General features: G+C 40.3%; 1 protein-coding gene across 3 annotated transcripts in view; it reads right to left on the reverse strand.

The window, feature by feature from the left end:
- pik3c2a (phosphatidylinositol-4-phosphate 3-kinase, catalytic subunit type 2 alpha) overlaps positions 1-14,732 on the reverse strand; it is a 48,967-nt gene extending 34,235 nt beyond the window's left edge. Inside the window, exons 1-2 of one of the 3 annotated variants that reach the window (XM_038705017.1) lie at positions 14,600-14,732; positions 9,023-10,266 (exon numbers count right to left, since the gene is read on the reverse strand). In XM_038705017.1, the coding sequence (XP_038560945.1) occupies positions 9,023-10,183 (1,161 nt within the window). In that variant the 5' untranslated portion in view covers positions 10,184-10,266; positions 14,600-14,732. Of the gene's footprint in view, positions 1-3,263; positions 3,409-9,022; positions 10,267-14,381; positions 14,510-14,599 lie in introns of those variants that run through there. The other 2 variants (XM_038705016.1, XM_038705018.1) reach the window with 2 other exon arrangements.
- Between the last annotated feature and the right edge of the window lie 316 nt (positions 14,733-15,048).

Raw genomic sequence — 15,048 nt, forward strand, 5'->3', positions numbered from 1 at the left:
CTGGATGTTGTGATCTTGGTAATTAGGGTTGGCATTATTTTTTTCATTTTAAATTGATTTTTATTTTGGCATTTTGCCTTTAATTGACATTGACAGGAAAAAAGGGGGAGAGAAAAAAGGGTCTGGCATGCAACAAAGATCCCTGGCAAGAATCGAACCAGGGACATTGAGGGTATCCTTATGCTTGACTGAAGAGAATTGTTACACAAACATTTTAGACATAATGAATGATGATTTTTTTTTCTTTATTAGTGGGGCTGCATCGAACAATCTCTGTTACCTCCTAAAATCTGACAAGCAGCCCGCCCTTCGTTCATTGCTTAGCCAGGTGTCTGGTAGGACTGGAACCAAATATTCGAGTATTTCGATCGTTGGGTACACATTCGATCTTAATTTTTTACGCCTGACCTCCACTCACAGCAGTGAACGGAACACTCCAGTTCACATAAAAGGGAAAATAAAATGAAGACCTCAGCAGTGTGGGAGTACAGAGTGATGACAATGGCAGTGTGGCCTGTTGTAGAAGATAACATCTAGTTGGATTTAAGTTAAAAGCAAAATTTGCGTAATACCATGTTGTTACTTTCCGCTACCAGAAATGAAGCTCATCCCGTCTGCTCTCCCTGGACCCTCACAGAGTTAAACTATTCCCGCATTCTGACCTGGACCCCCCCCCCCCTTCATCTCCCCTCCAACCTGGTCTTGCAGCATCTAGTCTTCCACTCTGCCTTGCTCATCCCCGGCTCAGGATCCGATCCCTTCAACCCTGCAAAAAATATTCCTCTTTTATCCAACTCTAGTCTCCTCCCTCTCTTAGTCCTGCACTTGGGACTACTAGCCTAGCCTTAACAAAGTTAAAACAAAGTTACACGTTTTGGTTAATAATTTCATGTTTAAGTTATCCTACGCAATGAGAATAAAGACACAGAGCTCTATGTCTTTTTCTCTCTCTCTCTCTCTCTCACAGACACAGACTTACGCACTCATGCCCGCCGATCTCTCTCCCCCTCAGATTCTCCCTCACTCATGTCACTGCCAGAACTTCTTGCGCATTTTTCCTTATTATGATGTTCGGCTTCCATCCATTAAATGGATATCTGTAGCTCGTGAATATGAATGTGAACAGACGTCTAAGCAATCGCTTAGCACACTAAAGGTTTTAGGAAAAGCAGTTATGCTGTCCCTCGAGTTCAAAAGAAAAAAACATGGTTAGCTTGAGGACCTTTGTGGTGTCTCCTGTGGGACACAGACATGCAAGAAGGCCTGACTGAGTACAGTAGCAGAACTGAAAGGCTTGACCAACCACTGGTGGCTGGTGGTAACTCCCAGCCTAACATCAGTATTGAGTTACACATCTAGACATTAGACACCTACTTGCCTCTCTGTGACAGGCTAATGAAAATTACCCCAGACTGTCCACAGCAAACCAGAACTCAAATATTCACAAGCCACTGTCATTATCTGAACAGCCTACAGGTTTTTTTTAATTGGGAAGCTGTACAGCAACATATGGCAGTTAACTGTAAAAGTTTTTAGTACTCAAACTTCCAATCTCTGAGAAAAAAAATGTAATCAGTAGCTTGAAACAGAGAAAGAAGTCCACATTTATCATCTAAATTCAGGCATTTTTCTGGCACTCAACCTGCAAATAACATGCAAGTCTCAACTTAGTATAAGCACAATGTACTACAATTACTTCAGGCTTCATTTTACAACATAACTATGTGCGGGAAATACTGAGTGATGCTGTCATGCTGATCCAGCACTTACTGTATTGCGATGTAGATGGATTTTAATGGGTTGTGATTGCGAATTCTCAGCGACCTCTAACTGTCAGCTGAAATGTTTGAATGTTTTTCTGAACACTTGCATACAGCTCCATCGATGAGATGTAGCGCCTGTGAGAACTCTGTGGTAGCTGTTCAGAAAACACAAATCAACTTCTTCTTTCGATCAGGAAGTGTCTGATGGCTAACTCACACTTCCTGTGATAAACTGAAACTCCTGGTTTAAACAACTGTGGTTCAAGGCACATAATGACTGACTGATTAATATTACTTGTTTGTGATAAGGTACAGACACAAAGCTCTCACCAATCTTGACACTCACAGAAATATTTTTTCTCTGAAACATTGCCTAATTCAACCTATTCCCTAAACACTTGTTAGCAAGGTTTTAATCATGTGCATTAGTAACTGGTTTCTACCTGTTTCCTCACTCCATCTTCAACAATGCATCTCCTGTTTTCTGCCAGTAAACAAGGTCAAAGGTTAGGAGACACCAAGCTGTTTGCCAAGTGACTCACACAGTTAACTGGAATCCATGCCACATCCTGCGCTACAACATCATCTAACCGTGCACTCTGTCTAGTGAAACAAAATTTAAAGAGTGTTAATGTGCTGCAGCATACTGGTGCTAAGGTGTAATTAGATGATAAAAGAAAATGGGGTAGAGTCTGGAGTGGGACGGTATGAAGGTGTTAAGAGATGTAAAAGAGCTTCCAGAGGTCTATTTGTCTGTGGGGGAAGGAGAGATTTGATTGTGTATTTGGTTGGAAAAATATACAGTGCATGCTGGCAAACCATAAGTTTACCACATACACACAGTGATCTTAAATCACAGCACATGTTCAGATAAAAATATCCAGATCAGCCCAACAGGTCATTTTGAAGGAACAATGCAAAAAACAGGTATAGACATGCTCACTCAATCTGAGCAAAAGTGTGTTTTAACACTAGTAGCCAAAACATAATCTAGTTGACTGGTTTATCTTACTCATTACATGATCTCCATCAACCACACCAATAACAACAATACTGTGAATCATCAGTATTGTGTTACTGAAAATCTGGTACTGTTAAATAAAATAGATCAATAGCCAGTTAATCAAAGAACAAATCTGCTTCAAATTTTCCTAAATCTTCCATCTCCTTGCATAGTTATAGACTTTGTGCTGGATTCAGAATCATATCTAGGTTTATTACCAAGCAGGTTTTCACATGCAAGGAATTTGCGGTGTTGTGGTGCAAAAGTCAATTAATTGTACTATCAAAGTCAGGAGTCCTAATAATAAAATAGAAGTGTACAATTAATATCTATTGACACATAAAATTAAGAGCTGTACATTGTAGAAACAAGTAGCAAAATATTGACTAAAGAATGTGCAAATATTCACAGTATAAAGAAAAATAGTGTGTGCAAGGTGCAAAAATTATTCATTCCAGACTACTGTATGTATGAAGATATCTGACAAAAATCCTTACCATTTCTTCTCTGGATGTGAAGTCTACTACACAAACCAAAATAAAAAACAACAAACAACAAAAAAAACAAAACAAGCAACACTGAATCAAGTGGAAGTACACTTTTGTACACTATTGTGAGGATAAGTAATATGAACCTGTGTTGTCCTAAACCAGACATGGTGACGTGTGGTAAATGACGCATTAACAGTGTTGCTTTGTAAACAGTGAGAACCAGGTCCGAACAGGCATTGGTGCTGTGATGCATGACGGCTGAACTGCAGATAGAGCTATTTGTTTGACTGCTGATTATCACCAACTTACAGCTTTATATCCAAAGGCCAAAGCAAGGGATTAGTAGCCAGGCACCACGGGCAGTCAGTGAATGGTAGAAGGAAGACTGATGGAGGGTGAAAGAAAAGGTAGACACCAGTAAAGTGATAGGTGAAAAAATTAATTGAGAGACTGTGAATACAGATGAAGAGATTGTAAACACAGAAAGAGAAAGAAAAATAAAGATACAGAGGGAATAGAGAGGCAAATAGACAACAAAGACTAAAATAAAAGATAGTAGATAGTCTGGTTCTGAGAAAGTCTCAAAGTTCAAGCTCATTTGTTCCACTGTATGTACCCCTCTGCCCACACTACCACAACTTACACAACACTCTTGCCAACCACAACAAGGCTTGAAAACATCAGACTGACTTACACCCATCCAAACACTCATCTTGGAAATTAATGGTATAGAAAAAAAATAAACTTCTAGGACGCATAACTACAAGTGAAACAACAGGGAAAAAACATTACAATCATGACTGTTGAATTCTGACATTTGATAAGAAAGTTTGTCCACTCTTACATCTACTTTTCAGTGGAATAGGAGTTAAATGCATGTACATGGGTAAATAAAAGAATATTTGTTCCTTTTAATATAAGCAGATTCTGTAAGGCTTCTGTTAGGCCACATGCGATGCCAAGTTTTAGGAAAGTCTGACACATTAACATGTGACATTACATGCAACTCGTACCAAGACTGTATCCACAATCCATTCCTCAACATTTGTCAAGGTTATGGCCAGCAACCTAGCAGTGTTTGCTTCCTCAGCGAGACTCAAATGTTTTCTTAAAGTTTCCTGATGCTGGTGGAGATGTAATGTTTTTGGAAGAGAATAGAAATAATTTATGTGGCTTGGACAGTTTACACTTTAAACCACAATATGGCTCAAACCAGTATTTCTGAATATGTTGCCGGGCAGTGGAGGATTTCATTAAGCTTTTGGAGTAAGGGTTAAGAGATATCTGATGTCTGGATCTGTTCAGTAACTCAACACCAGTGTCTCTAACTGATCAGCCTACACGTAGACGGTATTTGCTGAAACAGCAGAGTTATTTTTATCTGTTGTACTTTGATATAAACAGGAGGTAGGTTTTTATGGTTATCGCTGACATTTCTTGATGGGAAGCTGGTGCAATGAAGCAATTGCTCTACAATCAGCTATTATAATAATTAGTTTAATAACAGTATAATAAATGCCTTCTTAACAGCACAGATTTTAAAGCAGGTTCCTGTCAATCTGTCAGACTTACATTATTCTAATGTCCATAATTGCTTTTTGTATGTCCTCTGGGTTTGATTTTGTAACACAGCTCATGAACGCAATGCTCTTTGGCAAGTTATTCTTGTAAGTGAGCTTATATTTCTGGAATCTCTACCAGCATACTGCATCAATGCAGTGCTCCGTAGTCTTTTCAAAGTCTACATTTTTAACAGTACCACACAATGATAAAGTAACTTTACCAACAAAAAAAACAAGATACATTCACTAGCAAGGTTTACCTAGCTAAAGCAAGTCTTTTTAAGCAAATCTATTTAATTTCACAGAGAAATGAGTTGAAACCAGAGGATGTCTGAAACCGTAGGAAAAACATATAACAATCTACAAAATAACTGAATGCATTGACAAATGTTTCTGCAACAATGTATGCACATGTAGGCAAAAACCATGCAAAACTATAGTTTGGTATTTTAAGGGGAAACTATTTACAGGGGACCACAATGTTTTAGGGAGCTTTCACACCTGCCTCATTTAGTTTGGTTGAATCGCACTAGAGTTAATTTTCCCCCTTGGTGCGGTTTGTTTGGGCAGGTGTGAATGCAGCAATCGCACTCGGGTGCGCACCAAAAGCAGACCAAACAAGCGTACCAAGACCATTCGCCTAGAGTATACTGTGGTATCGCTTTCATACATTTTTTTTTTTACAGACTTAATAAACTGACAGGGTAAAAGGAATACTACTTGCCCTCTTTTTTAAACACATTTTAACCTATTAATCAGGGAAATACCCGCACTGACAAGTAGGCTATACCTTATAAAATGATTTTCATAAACATAGCGGCTTATACAGATCAATTATAAGATCGGTGAACACGTCGCTGTCAGCAGATGGATTTATTAGTGGTTTAGCTTTGGAAATAATGCTCAGATCACATCTCTGCTATCATAAAATCCTGTGTTTGGTTAGTTTGCTTTCACACCACAAGCGAACCGCACCAGAGTTCGTTTGAAAGCTTACCAAGACCTCCTTGAAGAGGTGGTCTCGGTATGCTTGTTTGGTCCGCTTTTGGTGTGCACCCGAGTGCGATTGCTGCATTCACACCTACCCAAACAAACTGCACCGAGAGGGAAAACGAACTCGATTCAACCGAACTAAACGAAGCAGGTGTGAAAGCACCCTAAGTCTTCTTTAGAAAGCAAGGTCAAACCTTGACAACGCTCTACCCTCAACCAAACTGTGTCATCACTGCCAACTTATTTGCTGTATACGTATGGTCCAATCAGGCAACTAGGAGAAAGCACTGTTTTCTAAAGACTTGTTATCTGGTTTAGTAGCTCCTGGTATTATAGTCTCTATGGCTTGAAGTCTAGTTCCACTCATATGTTCCAGTTCTTATGACCATCTAACAGACATCCCTCCCTCACTGTTTTCTAAATGGTCGTCTTTTGCCGTGCTGTTAAGATACTGGTATTGCAAGTTTTCAACTCTCTCATCACTTCTCTTATTGTGATGCACATACTGGAGTCTTATTTGCCCATTTCACAGGATCTAATCACAGTTGCTCAAAGTACTGCATGCCACAGGGATTCAAACTTCATGGGAGTACAGCATCTCTATTTTAAATCTAAAAGAGAGGGGAGTTGTCACAGTAACTCATGAGCATGATTTCCTGGTTATTTTATTGCTGCGATGGAGCACAAGGGGAGCTGTACGGGCTTGCCCACATTTATGACAACATGGGCACCAAATGCCAGGCAAGCAGGTGGAACAAGGGGAGCAAGCAAAAACACATAACAACTCAACAACATTGTGAGTGAGAGTGAGTGCAGGGGGAAGTATGGGAAGAAAACTGAGCTAAAAGGGCTCAATTTCCACAACCTGACCAGCAAAAGCAGGCTTGAAAATGTGTAAACAAACACAGTTTGCCCTTTCAAAGAAGAGACATTCCTCTTCCCTGGAAGACACAGCTGGAATTACAGACTGGTCAAGTTGTCTTTGAGGAGTGTTAAAGTGTGTCTGTGGAGTCCCACACATGGACTTGAAAGACCAGGAAAAGGGGTGGGCAATCTGATGATTTTAGATCGATATGGTGATCTAAGGCTTCCTCAATCTACTTTTCAGGCAAATGGTAGAAATAGCAGTATGTCCTGTTACTTCTATTTCCAAACTTCACATAACGTCATTGACCAGCGATTTGTGCTATGTGACCAAACCAATAGAGTGATGTAGCCAACTAGATGGCTATGCTGATTGGATGAATTACTTATGTGGCTTTTTCTAGAGTGAAGTATTAAAAACAATGCAACCGAGTTGTAAGTACTTGAAAAGTGTTATTTTATGATTATGTTATCTTTTGGTTACAACAGAAGCCAAACTCAGGTTTAATCACCAGGTTTTAATTCAACTAGGGTTTTAATCACCACTGCGAAACATGTGTTGTGTCTTGGTATGGAATACTGTATTATAATGGCGCAAATTCAGAGGCTATTTCAAGTCTGGCTCTAGCCTAGCATTTCAAAATTGAGAAAAAAAGATTGCAATTTAGATTGTGGATAGTAATTCCAATGAAATAGATTGACATTATTTTTTGCCCAGATCACCCACCCCTACCTTTAACAGTACTTTTGAAAACTACCCTCAGCTGGTCATGTTTATGATCGGTTTCTTCAACATTTCTCTTCCCCTATCTTTGAATGTACCATGATCTTTCCAAACACTGTGTTCAAATTGTTTCAAATTTCCTGGTTTTCCACAACTATGGGAAATTCTGGAAATAAGGGCCTTGTACAGTGCTGTAAGTTTAATTATCACCCTGGTGTGAGAAACATACCACAGAGACTAATTCTTTGGTCATGACACAGACAAACACAATGAGCAGGAACTGGGCGTCTTGAAAGCCGCCAAAAAACTGACACAATGTGCAATAGAATAGCCTTTCCAGACCTTAAAAGTACAATGTGGAGTAATGCAAAGTAATATCTTAATGAGAAGGTCCCAGTATCGTTTTTATTGTTTGACTGTACACATTTCTACCAACTGCAGACTCAGTATGGTAGACTTAAATACTAGTCTTCTCTCAACTCTGAGATGCCAGCCAAATGACAGATGGTTGTTTAGTTGGCGGGGGGTTAGAGGAAACAATATCCCATGCCATTTGCCCACAGCAATGTCCCAAATGAAGGTTCTAAATATTCATCACATGAAATTAGTTCACTCGTCTTGCATGGCAAACCCGAGCCACAAAAGTATGGTTGAGAGGACACTGTGGGGTGAAACAGTGGGTCGCTAACTACAGTGAAAAACTTAATTACAGGGAGCAGAAGTAAAGAGGATGTTTTGCTTGTGCTAGTGAATGACTGAGGAGTATACATGCAGTTGTAAGTAAGACTTTGATGGGTGTTTTGGCTGAGTGAGAAGATCCACCATCATCTGTTCTGACTAAACTTTACTGCCACTCGCTCATGTTGAAAGAGGTGAGGGTTTGTAGAGTAATATATTGTGCAATGAATAATTATGCTGTCAATAGTGTGAAAAGACAGGTTGCTGTTGGTAAATTTCCTTTTCAGTGGCTAATATTAAAAACACTGTAACTAAATGATGCAGCCACCAGGTGTGAATGTGAAACAGAATTCTTGACAGAACGGGACACAGGTGTGACTAATAACATTAATCATGACTGTTATTCAAGTCTCCCAGTAGACGTAGCCATTATGCCGGCATCCATAATACCAGGGTCCTGGGACTGGTCCAAATCTTACATTTTTCTCTATAGCATTTGCTATCCATGACCAAATACGCAACTATTAAAATAAAGTTCAGAAAAACACAACCATAGGTATTAAGAGTTAACACTCAAAAACTCAGCTAATCTGCTTCATCAGAACTGTGGGGATGTGGTGGTTTGATCAGATTTGATTCACAGTGGTCTGATAACACAGCAAGCAAACAAACCCACTACTGTCATTACATTTTGATTAAAATATTGCTAAATCATGACAGCATGACTCCCGGCCACTTCAAACCAGTGAGAAAAGCGCAGACAGAATTTTCTTATGTAGAATAGCAAAGCTGTTCAAACGTTAGCAAAAAAATGCACATAATAAAAGACTGATTGAAGAAATAGGTTTTCAGGGCCTTACATGTTAATAAATTTCCTGCTGTGACATGCCAAAATGTATAAATCTCCCTGGAATCTAAACCCTTACATTTTACTGTGATCCTACCTGATTGTTTGGTTTGTGCTGGGTGGAGGTCCCTGGGATGTTGAGCGAGTGACTCCTAGTGACAGCCGCTCCTGTTGATGCTCTCCTGTGCTGTGAGCGAACTGACAGTAATGCTTTCGCCTCCAGTGGCGGGCTGCTGTTACTCGTGTTCCCTTCAGTCTCAAGCACTGCATCCCAAGGATCCCCTGCAGGAACTCCTGGTACTGTCTCTGCAGTGCCTCCTGATGCTAGGGATGCTTCCTCATTCTCAGCTTTACGCTTTGTAAGAGGGTCCAGATCCAGCCAGTCAATGCGGCTAATGCTAGTAGGTTCCGCCGCTGCTGGCTGCTGGGGTGGTGGGTTGGGTGCCAGAGAAGCTGTGCTCGGTTGAGAGGAATCTAGGTCAGTGCTGGCCGATTTGCCATTCTTCAAGTATTCTGAGGTGCTGGCAATCTTGTCAAACAGTTTGGCCATCTCAGGGTCCACGGCTGGCTGTGAGAATACCATGGCAGCAGCAGTCTGGATGGGAGTGAATGCCATAAAGGATGAAGACGGTGCCGACATGGCCATGAAGGGTGATATGGTTGGAGTGAAGCCATTCTGAAATGTGCCTGGTTTGGGGAATGGAGCAGAGGGGAACATAGGGGTAGGCTGATGGGTGGGAGTAGACACATTGGAAGTAGATGGGGTGGACAGAACAGGAGCCCACTGGCTGCTCTGGAAAGGAGAGGAGCTGCAGGGATGGCCAGGGTAGGAGGCACTGAGGTTGAACCCCAGTAGTGACGAAGGGCGGGACACTTTGCTGTTAGACCCAAAGTTTTCATCCAGTAGGAGCTTTTCAAGTTCCTCATTGGTCAGCTTGTCCACATCAATATCCCTGAACTTGTCCTGCTCTGCCTGCTTCTTAGTCTCTGGGAAGACAATGAGGTCCTTCTCTGGTCTATTAGTAGAGGGTAAAGGTTGAGGAGCAGTAGTGGTGGATTTAGATGGTTTTGGTTTCAACAAGGATGAAGATGGAGCAGATGAAGATGAGGATGTTGAAGCTGAAAGGGTGTGTCTCTTCTCCCTTTGCAATCTTGCTAAAGCCTCTTCCTCCATGCGGAGAGCTTCCTCTTTGCCCACAACCCCCTTTGGCTGGGGGACGTCCAGCTTGAACCCATTACCACTTGATATTTGGGCCATTCTGTCAACTGGGAGGTGCCATGAGTGTGACAGCTTTGAAGTTACTGTGGCCCAAAGGGGTTGCGTAGACAATCTTTAAACACCTAAAATAAAGGGGGGGAATCAAAATATTCAATCAAGAGGTGGTCAAATCGGTTCAAAGCAGTCTGTATATTATTTAGAAAAATGTTGAGATTATACTAGCAAATCAAAAAAAAATGAAATATTTAGCTTTGACAAAGCAACTCACAGTCATCCAAAAATCCATTATACACCTGCATGAATTAAGAGAGAATGTTGCACACAGTCACAATACTTTTGGGATCCATTTAATACTAACTGGATGTGTATAGAATCTATATTAAATATTGTTTACTGTTCAATATGTATGTCTGATGCTGTCTATGTATGATATTGTGCTAAATATAAACAATGTTACCCCACTGAGCTGAAAACAAAAATCATTAAAATCAAAGTAGAGAAAATTCTATTTTAAAAAAAGCTTGTTTACATGTACCTGGAAATGACAGGTTAAATAAGCTTCATTTATACAGCACTTTTATACCACCATACCACAAATCCTTTCTTGTAAGGGATGACCAATTCTTCCTCCTGAACCACAAGGGTCAGTTAATTGGCAGTTCTTTAACTGAGGTTCCCCTAGGCCTTGTTGCTGTAAACAGGGTTTGATTGCGTATTGACTGGCATTGTCATTTGTCCCATATGCATAGCCAATAATTACTTTAGCTTGTTTTGGAGTCAAGGGCATCAATTAGGTCAAACAACCAGCACGACCCACATTACCAGCATGTTCATGACATTTAAATTTATCAGCTGTCTCACAGCAAGCTCTCCTCTATTGGTGTACCTTGACATTGCAAGGTGCACATTGCAGTTGTTTAACCAAACAAATGGAGCTGTCCACATTCCAAAAAAAGATTTAATCAAACAATTGCGCAAAATGATTTATCTGACTCACACCACTTATTGGCATGCAATAAACATACAAGTCTGTGTGCTATTGTGCAAGACAGCAACTTCCCTAATCATTTATTTTCAGTATTGATTTATCTGCCATTTATTTTCTCTCATATTAAGGTGATGACATCAAACCACTTGACGCCAAACAAGGGCATCTTCCATTCTTGATCATCTATTTATGTTTAGCCTATAGCAGGAAGGAGCCAAGAGTATCCCACATCTATAAAATGAGAAAAACATTTCTGCAGTGAGTGTTTTGTGGTCCTAAAATGACACAGCGCCTTCTCAAAGCATCTATTCATCAGACGATCACAGCCCCAGGGTTGAGTGAGTTCCTTCCCTCCCCAAGCGTTACCGGCCTCTCCTGAGCTTCCCCTCCCATTGTGGTGGAGAAGGCTGGTTGTACTGGGGCTCAGGCTAGCCTAGCACTATTGTGCAGCTGAGGAATTTGGCATGCTAAACAGCCCGACGGATCTCTCTTTCTCTTTCCCTCTGGCTTTCTCTCACTCTGTTAGCATTATGTTAGCACCATGGCCCAAGATTGTCTTATCAGCTGCGCTAACACCAGCAGGCAGTGACAATGTGGCTGCATTCATCAAGCATTTGACGAGGAGAGCTTAGTGCCAACTTTGCAAGGAAAACAGCTTGGGAACACTAAATGCATCAAAAGAAAGGTCATCTTTTGGCACTTGCTGTCAGTGATGGCTTTATTCTATGCAGAAATTGAACATGTTCTGACCAAAGTAGTTCCAAATAGATCTGTATATCACTGATTTTGCACACAGTAAGAATGCATGCTCTCACTGAAACTTAGTAGTTAATTTCACCATAGCCAAAAGGTCAGAGCCCCTTACTGCCAAGGATTCAAGTTAATACACTGAGCCAGACACTAAACTGCAGCTACTTCCTGATTCTGTATGTAAACACTGACTTAATCTGAGAAACAACGTAATGTGATTTAAGTTACAAACATTAGCCTTGGTTTACCTGACTGTTTTGCACTGTAGATCCCTGCATATTGGGAAGATCAATCCAAAATACTTGGTTGAGAAAAGGACAATGGGTTGTATGTTGTTTTAACAAGGAGATTCAATAGGCCCCAAGCTCCACTAAGATAACCAAAAGCACAGCTAAACATGAAAGATCCCTTAATCAAGATAGCCATATGCTTAAAGCCCATATAGCCTATAGCAACATGAGACACACTAAGGAGGAAAAAGCCATGTATGGAGATCAGCCAACTGCAGCCAAGACAAATACTGCAAACTCTGTTCCACTGCACCATGGCAAAGGCTGGCAGAGCCCAGGTCCTATAGGAGCTTGATTCAACATTTAAGCATGACATTAGTACCATCAGAGTATTCAGAGGACATCAGCTACCCGAGTCATAAGCCTCCAGTGAAAATGCTTGCTTGAGTGAAAAGATTTCTCACATTAACAAAGTGGGACTCTGGGAGTCTAGAGATTTAACAGATGATTATCTTGATAGTTTAACAAAAACCATCATGTTATTTCAAGCCCTTAACATACAGTTTACTTTAGTTTGCCCTTAAGGCAGCTTCAAGGTTGTAAAATTGGTTTCTTCCACACTGTATGTCTAACAGTATCATGGATACATTCTTTATCAGCTTGTTCCAGGTTTTTAATTAAGCTCAATGTTGTTTACACTGAAATATATTAAAACTCTAGATTACATGTTTTTATGGCAGTGTCAATCCTAAATATTTTGGCATCATTTTATAAATATTTCCCTAAAATTCACACATATTTGGCATCTTCTGAAAATTTAGGATCTCAACTAGAATTTTAAAATACAGTTCTTGGGATCTGAACAATGTTTGGCTGCACAGCACGACATGAGGATAGGTTTACAAGCTTGCTGAAGTCATTCCTCCTGTTTATTCTTTCCCTGAAGAAATCTGTTATTAAAGCAGGTTCAATGTAAGTGATGGGGACAAAATCCACAGTCCTTGTTGCTGTGCTAAAGTGCAGATGTAAGCAGTTCATTCTACAGCTGACCAATGTACAGGACAGCATCTTTAAAAAGGAAAATAAGTAACCAGGTGATAGAATTGTAAGATATGTTCTGTGGTTGTTGGGAAAGGAAACAATACAGTAAAATTTTTGTAAATGCACTGGCTTGTCTATTACTGAGACTGGTCTGTGCAGAACATTACCTCGATAAAAAAAGAAACAAAAACTGACTTTACCATTTAAGAGTACTGGGGCACTGAAATCCCAAATGTTGCCCACTTGGCCAGGCTCCCAAACAAATCATATAGCTGTGAAACTAGCTTCATTCAGACAACAGCTGAATCCTATCTTTGTTTTTGCAAATGCATGCGAAGTAACAAAACTTCGAAGCTAGCCCTATCTTTTAAACAGTAGAACATTTTAATTGAACACAGCATTTGGTGAGTGTCATAAGCAGAGGAAAATGCAATCACTACACTGCAGTTCCGATTCAGTCTGAATTGCTGCTGTGTTCAGACCGGTGTGTGTTTCCTCTTTAGTTAGTTGTCATCTAAGAGAGGGTATTTAATTATTTAGACTAACGTTATATAATAGTAATCTCTGCATTTTAATTAGCTAAAAATGTCAATTTCTTCGCCTGACTTTGGGGGAAACGCTGTTTCGTCTGATTCCAAGTGTTTAACGTTAATGGTTGGCACTGGGATATTATGTTATCGCGTAACATTTTGGATGACAATCAATAGAAATTCAACCGACAAAAAGATGATATGTCGGTCTTAGTAACCCAAACTGTAAGGAGCTAACGCCGCAGAACAATTACATCCGTTTTCACGCTTTAAAATACAAAACGGTTGACTAACATTTGTAAGCAATACAACTCGGCTAGCTAGCAAACCTGTCGGCTGATGCTCACCTGACATCAAACGATGCGTTGTGGACTGTAAATAACGTTAAGTCGTGGATGTTTCCGTTTCTCACATTGTAACGTTACACATATTAATATAGGCTCTAACCGGTTGTTAATATGAAACAGCAGTGACTTTCAACACAAAATAAGACGGTAATCTAGCTAACTAACGCTGCTAGTGCGAGCAAATGTCACTTCTTGATACTTTTGATGGTGGTCGGAACTTTAACTTTTGACTTGTTGGATGCTAAGTTAGCCGCTAAACCTAACAAAGCAGTACACAAAATGGGCACACATCTTGTTCACACAAACATAAACCCGGCTGAATTTAACCAACGTAACACAACCACTACTTACATGACTGCTCCGCACTTTGAGGAACCCTGATTTTTTTAATTTAAAAGTACCCAGGCAACTGCTTTGGTCCTGCCAACTGCCCACAACAAGGAAGAAATGCTGGCTTTGTCACAGGGGAAACGGCCGTACAGCAGAGCCGCAACTGCCGATTTTAAGCAACTAAAAGGTAAAACTTTAACCCGCATACATTTACCGTAAAAAATACGTTAATTTCTCACCTTTCAGCGGTGCGGTGTTTGGAGCCATTTTTCCATCAGCTGCATTTTTTCCATCAACTCGCACCGAGGGGACGTCAGTTCCTGTTGAGGAGGTTGGATGGAGGTTTGGTTGGACACAGTTGGATAGAGTTTCTGCTTGGCTGGGTCGCTTTACTGAAGATTAAATGGGGAAGCAGCGTCACCGTGCGGACTAAAGCAGTTAGTGTCGAAATAAACGTGTTTATCTAGATTCTGGAGAGTTCATCATAAGTTCAGCATGTTTTATGCACCATTACAACATTACAACACCACATTAAAATTTATTGTGCTAGTAATAAAAAACAGCTACGTGTAACACCATAACAGTCACCTAAACGCATACTGAGTACTTCTACTTGTGGCATTTTAAGTACATTTTGATTATACTTGTGTAGTTTTGCTTGAGTAACATGTTTAATACAGGCGTTTTA

This window comes from Micropterus salmoides, unplaced genomic scaffold, assembly GCF_014851395.1.
Source record: "Micropterus salmoides isolate LMB-PRFRI ecotype aquatic unplaced genomic scaffold, ASM1485139v1 Ms_hic_scaffold_8, whole genome shotgun sequence".
NCBI classification, from domain to species: domain Eukaryota; kingdom Metazoa; phylum Chordata; class Actinopteri; order Centrarchiformes; family Centrarchidae; genus Micropterus; species Micropterus salmoides.